The sequence below is a fragment of the Artibeus jamaicensis genome, unplaced genomic scaffold (genome assembly GCF_021234435.1).
Source record: "Artibeus jamaicensis isolate MK-2021 breed Jamaican fruit bat unplaced genomic scaffold, CSHL_Jam_final contig_558, whole genome shotgun sequence".
Taxonomy (NCBI): Eukaryota; Metazoa; Chordata; class Mammalia; order Chiroptera; family Phyllostomidae; genus Artibeus; species Artibeus jamaicensis.
Window position 1 is genome coordinate 1,538,557 of NW_026521886.1, and position 12,780 is coordinate 1,551,336.

Consider the following 12,780-nt stretch of genomic DNA (forward strand, 5'->3'; position numbering starts at 1 on the left):
TAGAACTTTCAAAAGATTGTGATCTTGAGAGAGGATGGTCAATGTTGTGTGAACAATTTAACTGGTATGTTTTACGACTTTAAATTTCAGTAGGAATCTGGGCCCTTCTCAGGGGAGGGTGGATGCTGCCATTTTCCTTGAAGTCGAAAAAGGAAGAGGCCAGTGGGGTCCAGAGTCTATGTCCAGTGAATGGGGAGACTGAGAGCAAGAGCGGGATCTCTTCAGAGCTGAAGGCTCTATGTTTGCGGTCCTGTTAGAGGGGAAGGAGTGAAGGGGATGTTTTTGGTGAGAAAGCTGAGCAAAAAGACGTAGGACTTGCTGAGAAAGTCTTAGATCATTGTGTAGATGAGAAAGCTGTGTGAGTGGTACTGGCCTATGACGTGGAGAAAAAAATTTTGTGTGACTTACGTGTAATATCCAAGTGGCTTCAAAGGAGATGGTTAGGGAATAAATAAAAAATTTAAATATACAACACACTGAAATATGAAATGGCATAACCACACTCAGTCCCTCCTTCCACTCTAAATTTCCAGTTTAATTATTTTTCTAATCCTGGTCTATCGGTAGACCTCCTCCCATGTGATGTTCTGCCTAAGCCCTATGGGTGCAGGTCCTTTATTTCACCTCAGCCTCCGGTCCCAAGGTCGGGTCTCCAGTCCCTTAGCTCTCTGAAGAGTATTCTTGATGAGCTGCCCCAGGAAAGTAATTACTGCCTGGAGCACCTCTTCCTTTCCAAACTCCATCCCTTGAGTCTCCTTACAGGCACCAGGCCTTAGCCTTCCATCTCATATTGACTTCTTTCTTTTTTTGTTCATAGTTTTTTTCTTTGTATCTTTAAGTTACTGAACTCCTCTTTTACACTTAGTGAGAGAAGTGGAGCGGTGAGGATAAAAAAGAGGAGAGTGACAGGGAAGAAAGAATTCATTCCAGCTCTAGCCATCTCACATTGTCAGTAAAGATCTCTAACGTCCATTGATCCACTCTCTCTTTCTAACTTGGGAGGAAGCAGAATGTTCAAGTGGGAGGAGCTCTGCAGCCACTGGCAGAGTCTCTGCTGGTAAGGGCTTCCTATTACACTCAAGAGACGTATGGAATCTCATGGGAACCTAAGGACAGGATTACATTACAACCCTGGAGCAGGAGAACAGGAAGGCATTCGAGGCAGCTGTGGAGGTCTCAGTAGAGGAGCTCATGAGTCTTCCCTCTGGGCTGATATAATGGAAACAGTCTTGGGTTCATATCTTAGCATTGTTATTTATTGATTTTGGCCAAATTACTTCATATTTCTTTGAAGAGCCTCAGATTCTTCAGTGTGATATGGGACTGACTTTATATCTCACTTCAGCAGGGTTCTTGTGAGGCTCAGATGAGGTGATGGGTGTAAATCACTAGTGTCTTACCTGACATACGTATACATCTTTTTAAAAAAGGTTAACTGTGGTCTTCATAATTAACATGAGTAAATAAACATCTTTACTGCCAGTTTCTATTCTCTAATAATTCAACCCTGTTCATGATGTTGGGGAATAGGAGTAAGAGAAAATCTTGTCTCAACCCAGAAATACTCTCTGCAAAGGTAGTAGAGAAAGAAATCCCTTTTATTATTGAGTAAGCATCAAACCAGGGTATGACATGCATCACAGGAAAACCCCTGAGAGATTGCAAAGACAGAAAGGAATCTCACCTCTTTATATAGACAAACAAATTAAGCCTCTTATTTTTTAAATTCTTAACTGAGGATATGTTTTTATTGATTTGAGAGAGAGAGAGAAAAAAGAAAGAAAGAAAGAAAGAAAGAAAGAAAGAAAGAAAGAAAGAAAGAAAGAAAGAAAGAAAGAAAGAAAGAAAGATAGATGTGAGGGATAAACATCATCAGTTGCCTTCTGTAGGAACCTCAACTGAGGATCCAACTGGCAACCTAGGCATGTGCCCTGATCAGGAATCACACCTGCAACCTTTTGGTGTAGAGGGTAATGCTCCAACCAACTGAACACCTTGCCAGGGCAGACTCTTATTTTTAATTTGTATTTGTCCTTACAAATAATATAATGATCTGTCTGGTCCCCTCTAAACCATGACTTCTTGATATGACTGTTAACACTAAATGGAAAATTCCTAAGTGAAAGAATCTGATTGCTTTTGCTAGTCCATTGTATCAGGTTGATGGACAGCCTCCAGACTGGGTATTCAGAGGCAGGCACCCATCTGTAATTTAATTGGTTATGGCCAGGAGAGGAAAGGATCGTTTGGGGAGAAAATAGCTAAGAAGTGGCTGTGGCTAGACCTACACTTTGAAAGTGGTTGTGAACATGGCAAGCATCTTTTTTTTAGTACATCTTTCCCTTTGTCATTCAAATAACTGAGGGAGCTTCTCTTAGTACCCCTAGTGTTTTGGGGATACTAACCTCTTAGCAGGTACTCAAGAGATATCGTTAAGTGAATTATGTTCTTAGAAGATTGGAGTCTTATTAGGTTGAAAGTAACTCTGGAGTAAGATTTTTAATTTATTAAATGGAAAATAGTGTGAATTGTTGAAAATGATAGAAAATGGCATTATAAAAGGAAAACCTTTGAAACAGAAAAGCCAACTTGAATCCAATTCAAAGCCAACTTGAACATGTTTCCATATGAATGATTATCACATCCTCTTTATAAAATAGCAATTTTTATTTTAAAAATTCTTTACAAATTTTTTTCTTGGGGAAGGGAAAAGGTATTTTAGTGGTAGTTGCAAAGATTTAGAATTTTAAACAATTACATCTTAATGAAATTCTTTTATTTCTGGAAAAACTAAATTGAACCGGTTATCTCAGATATAGAGATTTTTGCTCAGTGAAGTACAGAAATGGTGCAACTATTTCTTATAGGAAACAAGAAAAAGAAAGATTCTATGGCTTCTCTTTAGAGAACACCAAACACAGGTTCCCTCCACTCCCTCCCACCTTCCATCGAACCTATCTTGGAACTTATCCAAAGTAAAAAAGAACATCGTGAAAACCCGTGCTATTTTGGTTGATAGCTGAGGTAATGAGTTCAGAGCTCTGTTCTTTCCTAGTTCCATATGAACTGTCAGCTTGGGAACGAACTTACAAGAGATGCTTTGGGTCCCAAAGGGTTTCGGTAGGAAGAGGGATTTGAATAAATGGAAATTGATTCTCTCCATGGGAGAGAAAAGAATCTCCTGCCTGGCCAATGTTGGGTGTCAATACCATCCTTCTCTGTGAAGAGCAGCATAATAAAGATTATTTCTATTAGGAAATCTGTCATTCTTGAGTTCCAGGTTTCTGGCATCAATGTAGAAGGTACCCATCAGTGGAGAGAGTCCACCAGAGCTTTTAAAATGTATATATAACAAAGGAAGGTTCTGATAAAGAAAATCAATGGGTTTTAGGTGATTGTGTTAATGTGTTGAGATCTCATGAATTCTGTGGTCATGCCTTTCTACTGGGATGTGGGAGAGAACACACACCTCTGATTTTATGATGAATCTCTAGAATATCATGTTGATATGTTTTACTCTATGCAGGCTTGTTCAGGAAATGGAAGCTTATTCCTTGTCTCTGGGCAATAATTCAGTGGTGAGCCCTAATGTAGCCCTGCAGGCTGTTGTTTTGTCTGCAGAAGACACTGCGGGGTCTACAGGTGTTCGCTTTACTGTGCAGAAAGGTAAGCTGTTTCATGTGCTCGTAATGGCAGAGAGCATTCTATTGCTGACCATAAATAATGTTCTATTCATGAAACTATAATGTCTAACATGTCCTTTTTCCATCTTGTAGGATCTAGCAGTTCTTTTGTTTCTGGCTCCATGCACATAGATACAAATGTGGATAGCATCAGTACAGACGCAATGACTGAACTTCAGATCTGGCTCAAACCCTTAACAGGTAGGTCTGAAATTTTTATATAAAAAAGTGCACTCAAATTCATGGAATTAATAACTTAAAACCCACAGAGTGCAAAATAATGTTTACTTAGTTTTACACTGAGTAATTTGCACTGGAGTATGTTTGAGCTCTGCCAGATTGTGGTAATCTCGACTAGTCTAGGTCGTAGAGGTGATTTCTTTTCAAAGGACTTTTGGAGGATAGCAGAATGTAAATTCTCAGGCTGTGGACACAAATCTGTTTTGTAACAAAAATCTACCAAATGAAGGTTCTTAAAAAAAAAAACCCAACATTTAAAAAAATATTCAGTCACAAGCTTTGTCCATGATTACTAGTGTAATAGTAAAAAATTTATCCAATTAGAAAATTTAAAGCACCATTGTTAGAAAGGAAATTAAAGTGCAAATTATAACTTACTTAAAAGCAAATGGCAATGGGAACATCATAGATTTAAACCTGTGGGTTGTGGATGAAGAGGTATTTAAAAGAAAATGTATATCCTTGATAAATTTGTTAAAAAATAAACCAAGTGTTCTGCTAATGAGCATGCAAAGAAAGCTAAAGGAAGGGATTGATAAATACAAGGGTAGAAATTAATAAAATAAAAATTAAATGCTGGACTTGATCAACAGAATGAAAAAAATGATTCCATTAAAAGGCAAATGAAATGCACAAGCTTCTGAAAAATTTGACCAGAAAAAACAGAGAGTATAAAGAAAGGAACGTGAAGGAGGTGTATCTAGAAAAATGGAGACTGCTTAAACTTGTAAGACAGTGGTAAATACAATTTTTTTCTAATAAATCTGAATATTTAGATGAAATGGTGATTTTCTAAGAAATGACCAAAATACTGTAGAAGGAAAGGGGTGAGCAAGGACTTCAATTTTTTAATTGATATACTTCTATGGATTTGATTTTTTGCATCCAGCATATCATTCTTTTATACAAATAAAATGTAAGCAGAAGCCTAACTGCGTTTTCAGGATTAACTTTCTTCCAGAGTGTCCAGAAGGAGCAATTTCACTGTGCCATGAGAAAGTCCTAGAAACCAATGTCTTCATTTCTGTGTCGGGGCTAGAGCAAGGCGGCTGGCTGTGGAGGACGTTTGGCCGGCTGTCCTGCCTTGCCTGCCGGTTTCTCGAATCACCTGGCTGAACAGGCTGGTCTCACTGCCATTCTTAGTTTTCCATGTATCCCTTATAAAAGGTAGCACAGTTTAGGAAATTAATTCATTTCAAATGTAGCCCTGTTATTGGTGCTTCTGTTATTTTAAACATGGCCAACAGCTGTATGAAGTGTGAGGAGGAGGCCAGCCTCTCAGCAAAGCCCTTGGCTGCGGCCATGTCCTATAGGATCCCTGAGGAGCAGCTGACCACTTTTTCCAGGGTCCTGAAGAAATGTATCACCGTAGTCTTCCAGCCCTGGGGAAGCCTGTAATTGTCATGAAATGGTGGAAACAAGTAGTTCAAGAGAGGATGGAAAGAAGCTGGCTCCATTCAAAATGTCCCTGGTAGGAACAACTTGAACTCTGGGACTTAATAGACAGGTCCCTGCTCAGTTCCTCTGAACCCCACAGAAGACTTCTCCAAGCACAGTTGTCCTGGTATTTGTCCTTTGCTCTGTCTTCTCCCATGTCTTATCAGTGGGGGAAGCAAATAGGCTTGACCTACCTGCAGTGATGTTCACTCTGTCTTGCTGTATAGAAAGCAAGATGTATACTTTATGAATGAAATCTTCCTAATATGTCCTTGAGGTGGATTAGGCAGGAATTATTGTTCCCATTTAGAAAGTCAGGAATCTGAACCTCAACCACAGATTGGGTACAATGGCCAACCACAGATTATGCATGTTAATTACATACTGGAATTAAGTAGAGGTTCAGCTGGCAAACCATTTTTACTGTACTTTACTCAAATATCAAGCAGTCACACAGTTCAACAATGACATGGGACCGTGTTTCTTGTTTGTGCTATGGTTCACTTACTGATTTTCATGTCTTTTTCTCCCCTCACAGGTAATACCAACTCATGTAGCTTTATAGTGTATCAAAACAACAAGCTCTTCCAATCAAAAACTTTTACACCAAAACTAAATTTTACTCAGAAAGTTATCTCAGGCAAAACTGATGAAAACAGGGGTGATCAGAGTGCTTCTGTTGAAATGGCCTTCCGTCCACAGGTGAGTTTTCCTATTAACAGTAGTAAAAATTTCAGCCACCTCTTGATTACAAAAGTAGGAATAGTTTGGGGAAAAGAAATCTACAGAAAAACATTTGAAAGATTCTTTGAAAGTATTTATTTAAACCTTCCACCTGCCCATATTTTTTGTCAGGCTAGCTAAATGCATACTTGGCTAATTTGAACTTTATATCCTTTTCCCTTCCCTAATTTATAATGAAGGTGGTATGCTTAGTACGTATCTGATTTCCCAAATGATCATCTTATCCTTTTTTACTTTTTCCCACCATTTTAAACATTAAAAAATCAGATGTAATTGTCTTATCCATTCACAGTATGACCCAAAAGAATTCAAACTCCACTCCTATGCCTGTGTCTTTTGGAATTTTTCAAAGAAGGATTGGGACACAAATGGCTGTTACAAAGACGGGGAAGCTGGTGACTTTGTGCATTGCCGCTGCGACCACACCACTAACTTTGCCGTATTAATGGTAAGGCTGTACACAGTAACCTCTTTTCAGACAAGAATTTTCCTTATGCACAATTCTGGTATGTGCTAATTGGAGATAACGCCGGGCTTTAGTTTACCCCAATCATATTAAACAGAAAAAAGGGAATGGAATGATGAGTCTAAAAAGGAAAGTGCTGGTAAAGGCAAGTAGAGCAGGGGTTTTTTGTCTTTGTTTTTGTTTTTATTTGCAGTTAGGTCTCAGGATAGATGCGTTCAGCACTGTGTTTGTTGTTAAGAAGGTATCCAGTGTGCCTAAGAGTTGCTGACAGATTCCATTGAACTGGCTTGCATGTTCTGAAATATGAAGTTATTATAGCCATGGGTATGGCTAGAGCTGTGTTGGGGACAGTTTCAATACATACTTAGCTATGGTGAGGGGCAGTTTAAATCAGTTACCCATAGCTTTTCCCATGTAATCATGTAAGTTACTAAGTTTTTGCTAGAAGATACAGGAGGAAAATCCTCTCGAATTCATTCAATTTGTCCCATACTTCCTGTATGTATTTCTAAAGTCTTTTAGCTGCCAACCTTTCTTTCACAGCACTGAAAACATTTAACCCTGGTGTGCAGCTAACAGCTGTATCGCACCTCTGAAAGTTCCTGGGCTGACCCTTTTAAGAAGAGGGGCTTCTGTTTGTTCCATTTCTAAAAGCCTATTATTTCAGTATAACCAAAGATGTTAGCTTATGAACTTGATGAAATGTATTCATGCACAATGAAATGAATGTCTTGCCTGTCTTAAGTGATTATTAGTGTTGTGAATTTCTAAAACAGAAGTGGATGTTTTCATTCCCCAGTAGCCATGATGTAGCCATACTTGGGAAGCCAGTGGGGATCAGAACATACTGGAACAACACAGAATATCAAATTAGAGAAATCTTTAAAAATCTTTTTTGAAATAACCATAGTTTTCTTACCTTAATTATAAAATTTTACTTGATTTTAGTTGTTCATTTTCTGTTCTAAAATTTAAGTTATATTTTATTATGTAAGCTATTATAGTTGTCCCAATTTTTCCCTTTTGCTGTGCATCCTCTCTCCTATTCCCTGAGGCAATCCCCACACCATGTCATGGATCATGCATATATGTTCTTTGGCTACTTTATTCCCTATGCTGTACTTTACATACCCATGACTGTTCTGTGACAACCAGTTTGTACTTCTTAAACCTCTCACCATTTTTGCCCATTCCCTGGACACCTCTCTAATCTGGCAACCATCAAAACGTTCTCTGTATCTATGATTCTGTTTTGGTTCTGCTTGTTCATTTATTTTGTTCTTCAGATTCAATTGTTGATCTATATGTATTTATTGACATTTTATTGTTATTCTTAAAATCTTTTTCTTAAAGAAGTCCCTTTAACATTTTATATAATAATGGTTTGGTGGTGATAAACTCCTTTAGCTTCCTCTTGTCTGGGAAATTCTTTATCTGTCTTTTGATTCTAAATGATAGCTTTGCTGGGTAGAGTAATTTTGGTTGTAGGTGCTTGCTTTTCATCACTTTGAGTGTTTCTTGCAAATCCCTTCTAGCCTGCAAAGTTTCTTTTGCGGAATTAACTGACAGTCTTATGGAAGCTCCCTTGTAGGTAACTAACTGCTTTTCTCTTGCTGCTTTTAAGATTCTCTCTCTTTGTCTTTAACCTTTAGCATTTTAATTATGATGTGTCTTGGACTGGGCTTCCTTGGGTTCATCTTGTTTGGGACTCCACTTCCTGGACTTGTATGTCTATTTCCTTCACCGAGTTTGGAAAGTTTTCTGTCATTATTTTTTCAAATAGGTTTCCAGTTTCTTGCTCTCTTTTCCTTCTGGCATCCTCATGATGCAAATGTTGATATGCATGAAGTTGTCCCAGAAGCTCCTTACATTATCCTCATTTTTTTGGATTCTTTTTTCTTCTTGCTGTTTTGAATGCATGTTTTGTGCTTCCTTATATTTCAAATTGCTGATTTGATTCTCAGCTTCATCCACTCTACTATTAATTCTCTGAAAATTGTTCTTTATCTCAGTTAGTGTATCCTTCATTTCTGACTGGATCTTTTTTATGCTGTTGAAGTCCTAAGTTCATTGAGCATCCTTATAACCAGTGTTTTCAACTCTGCTTCTAGTAAATTGCTTGTCTCCATTTTGTTTAGTTCTTTTTCTGGAGTTTTGTTCTATTCTTTCAATTGGGCCATGTTTCTTTGTCTCTTTATTTTGGCATCCTTCCTGTGTTTGTTTCTATATATTAGGTAGGGCTGTTATATCTCCCAGGTTTGCTAGTGTGGCCTAATGTGGTAGGTGTCCTGTAGGATCCAGTGGCATAGCCTCCCCTGTCACCCAAGCTGGGTACTGAAGGTGCACCCACTGTGTGGATTGTGTACAACCCTCCTGCTGTAGTTGACTCTTGATTGCTGTTGACATGTCCAAGGTCACAACTACCTGCGTTCTGCCAGGGGCCACTGGCATAAGCTATAAAGCAATCTTCAGGTGGCTGCTACTTATGCTGGGCTTGGAGGTGCCAACCTGTGAACCAAAAGCCAGCTGCTGTTAGTGCTGGGCCTGGGGCAACTTATAGAGAGGTACAGGTCTTCCTGAGGCAGCTGGTTTGAGAGAATTTAGGAAAATGTGAAGCATGAAGGCATTGGTATGGAAACACCTTGGGTGGGGCCAAAGTTGGGTGGAGCAGAGCCTCAGGGAATCACCAGGGTGGGGCAAACAGCATGAACCAGGTCGATGGAGTCTTGAGTAAGGCACCCACCTACTGGCTCTGTGGGGGCACAGCTCAGAAAAGGAACAATGGCCTCTGCCAGAACTTCTGCCTGAGAGGGAGCTGCCCCCTACCTCTCACACTGATGCTGAACAATTTAGTTCCTCCCCATAAGTCTCTGGTGACTTTCAAGCTGCTGTTCTCATGCTGGAGCTCAGAGGGAAGGAGTCTGAGTAAGTCTGTACATGAGCCCTTTAAGAGGAACTTCCTGGGACTCCAGAAGTTTCTGTCTTCCACAGCCTTAATTCCTGCTGGTTTTTACAGCCAGAGTTTGGGGACCTGTCATTCCAGCACTGGAACTCTGTGTGGAGCCTAGTGTGGGGCTAGAACAACTTGCAACAAGATATCCCTCTTGGTGTTCATCAGCCACGTGTGGCTGAGGGACCAGACCCTTCTGTGTCTTCACCACTCCTGCCGGCCTTGATGGGTTTCTCTCAATTCCATAGTTGTAGGACTTACATGCAACTCAGTTTGTGGTGATTCCGATGTTTTTTTCTCTAGTTTCATCGTGATTTTGATGTGGCCATGGGAGGAGGCAAGCTGTGCTTACCTATGCCCCATTTTCTTTTTTTAAATTAAATGTATTGGGGTGACATTGGTTCATAAAGTCATATAGGTTTCAGGTGTAATTTCTATATACATGATCTGTGTATTTTCTAACTTGTATTACACAGAGATCTGTTTTCTCAATCACAACATAAAAAAGATAGAATTTTGAGTTTTTGATAGCTGCAGGTCATTAGTATCATTGAAGAGCTGTGTGAAGCTTAGACTGCTGTTCATAGTAAATGATTCAGAGAACATCGTCATGGTTATTTTTCTCCTTTTTTGAGTTCAGGCTTTCAGATATTTCTTTTCACTAATATCCGAATCTGCCTCAGTGACTACCTACTCACATTTACAACTAGTATTGAGTTGCAAAACTTTTAAAAAGGCTGCTTAGAATTGTATGTAAGGTAAGATTGAGTAGGATCTGAATAAACAGATGATTTCTATGATCTGAAGGTCTATGTATCCTATGATTCTTTGCCATCATGAAATTTTTGTTTTATTATTACTTTAAAGGATGTTTATTTTATATTTATTTCTACAAAAGAAATAGATACTCATTGCATACAGTATGAAAGTTTATCTACTGATAAACTTTCTGGCTGTAAAAACCAGCAGGGATATACTGGTATGGAAAAAATTTTTTTAAAATTTTTTTATTGATTATGCTGTTACAGTTGTTCTATTCCCCCTTTCATTCCCCTCCACCCTACCCCCCATCCCCACCATTACCCCCCCTTGAGTTTATGACCATGTGTCTCAAGTCCTTTAGATTCTATATTTCCCATGCTATTCTTGCCCCCCCCCATCTATTTTCTATCTACTGTCTATGCTACTTATTTTCTGTACCTTCTCCCCCCTTCTCCTCCTCCCACTCCCCTGTTGCTAATCCTCCTTGAGATCTTCATTTCTATGTTTCCACTCCTGATCTAGCTGTCCTCTTAGTTTGCTTTCCTTTTAGGTGTGGTTGTTAATAACTGTGAGTTTGTTGTCCTTTCACTGTTCATGTTTCTTTAACTTCTTTTTCTTAGATAAGTCCCTTTAACATTTCATATAATAAGGGCTTGGTGATGATGAACTCCTTGAATTTGATCTTATCTGAGAAGCACTTTATCTGTCCTTCCATTCTAAATGAAAGTTTTGCTGGATAGAGCAATCTTGGTTGTAGGTCTTTAGATTTCATGACTTGAAATACCACTTTCCAGCCCCTTCTTGCCTGTAAGGTCTCTTTTGAGAAATGCGCTGACAGTCTGATGGGGACTCCTTTATAGGTGACTGTCCCCTTAGCTCTTGCTGCTTCTAGGATTCTCTCCTTCATTTTAATTTTGGCTAATGTAATGATGATGTGCCTTGGTGTGTTCCTTCTTGGGTCCAACTTCTTTGGGACTCTCTGAGCTTCCTGGACTTCCTGGAAGTCTATTTCCTTTGCCAGATTGGGGAAATTCTCCTTTATTATTTGTTCAAATAAGTTTTCCACTGGTGGCTGTGCCTTTCCCCCTTCTGGTACCCCTATAATTCGGATGTTGGAGCGTTTAAAGATGTCCTGGAGGTTCCTAAAACTCTCCTCATTTCTTTGAATTCTTGCTTCTTGACTCTTTTCTGTTTGGCCATTATTTGCTTTCTTCTGGTCCACTCCATTGATTTGAGTCCCAGTTTCCTTTTCATTGCTATTGGTGTCCTGTGCAATTCCATTCATTTCAATTAGTTTTGCCTTCATATATTTGTCTAATTTGTGGCTATAATCAACCAGATCTGTGAGGATCCTGATGACCAGTGTTTTAAACTGTGCGTCTGTGAGTTTTGCTATTTCTTCATCGCTTAGATCTATTGGCTCTGGGGCTCTGAGATCCTCCTGCGCCATTCTTGGTCTGTTCGGGCCCTTTAAGTGTGAGAAGCAGCGCCTTGGATTCCCAGGTCGCTGGGTTGTGACGCTGTATGTGGGGGGCGTGGCCAGAGTGGGGAAATGGCGACCCCCTCTGCCGCTTCTCACAGCTGGGTGCGGAGGAGCAGTGCCTTAGGTGGTTCACCTGGGCCGGGCCACTCAGAGTCGCTGGGTTATGACGCTGTATGTGGAGGTGGGGGTCAGAGCAGGGAAATGGCGGCACCCTCCACTACAGCTTGCCGTGGGGACCTGCCAGGCCCGGTCCAACCGCCCACTCCCTCGCCTGTCCACCCACACACAAATGCTCGACCTCAGTCAACACGCAGCCCCGCTGCCCCACTGTCTCCCCCGTGGTCGCTCGCCTGGTCGCTCACTCGGTCGCTCACTAGGTCCGACCCTGCGCCTGGATTCCGCGCGTGTATGGATTCCGTGCATCTAGATTCCTCGCCTGAGTCCGTCTGGCCGAGTCCTGTGCAACCCCACTCCACCAGCCGCTGGTTTCGCCCCTTACCGGTCGGGCTGAAGAATTTGTTGTTAACGGACTTCCGAAAAGTTCAATTTTCCATGTTCTGGCTGTGTTTTCTGTTGCTAATATTTAGTTGTCTCTAAACTTGGTTGTGTGAGAAGGCACGGCACATCCATCTATGCCTCCATCTTGGCGGAAGTCCTGGTATGAAAATTTTTTTATGAGATCTTAAATAGCAATTTGAGAAAAATTCTATTATTATGTTAACAACCACGTATGTGTTTGTGCAAGAGACATAGGCAATGCTTGCTAATACATAAGGAAGGTCACCTCTGGAGAAGAGACTGGATTTCAAGAGGTAGGATATGAGGTGGGTAGCTGACAATAGAGAGTAACATGCTTTTAAAATTATATTTCTATATTATTTTTATATTTTATAAATAAGTATATATAACTTTTTAAGTTTTAATAATTAAACAAATTAGAAAGTACAGAAAAGCAAGAATAATTACATACATTCTACCTACACAGTGACCACTATTATTACATCTCTAGATTTCT

The 12,780-nt window shown here is 40.0% G+C and overlaps 1 protein-coding gene across 1 annotated transcript in view; it reads left to right on the plus strand.

The window, feature by feature from the left end:
• ADGRG7 (adhesion G protein-coupled receptor G7) overlaps window positions 1-12,780 on the plus strand; it is a 68,051-nt gene that overhangs the window by 32,272 nt on the left and 22,999 nt on the right. Inside the window, exons 7-10 of the mRNA XM_037160850.2 lie at window positions 3,527-3,666; window positions 3,777-3,884; window positions 5,899-6,062; window positions 6,397-6,552. Of these exons, the coding sequence (XP_037016745.2) occupies window positions 3,527-3,666; window positions 3,777-3,884; window positions 5,899-6,062; window positions 6,397-6,552 (568 nt within the window). The remainder of the gene's footprint in view (window positions 1-3,526; window positions 3,667-3,776; window positions 3,885-5,898; window positions 6,063-6,396; window positions 6,553-12,780) is intronic.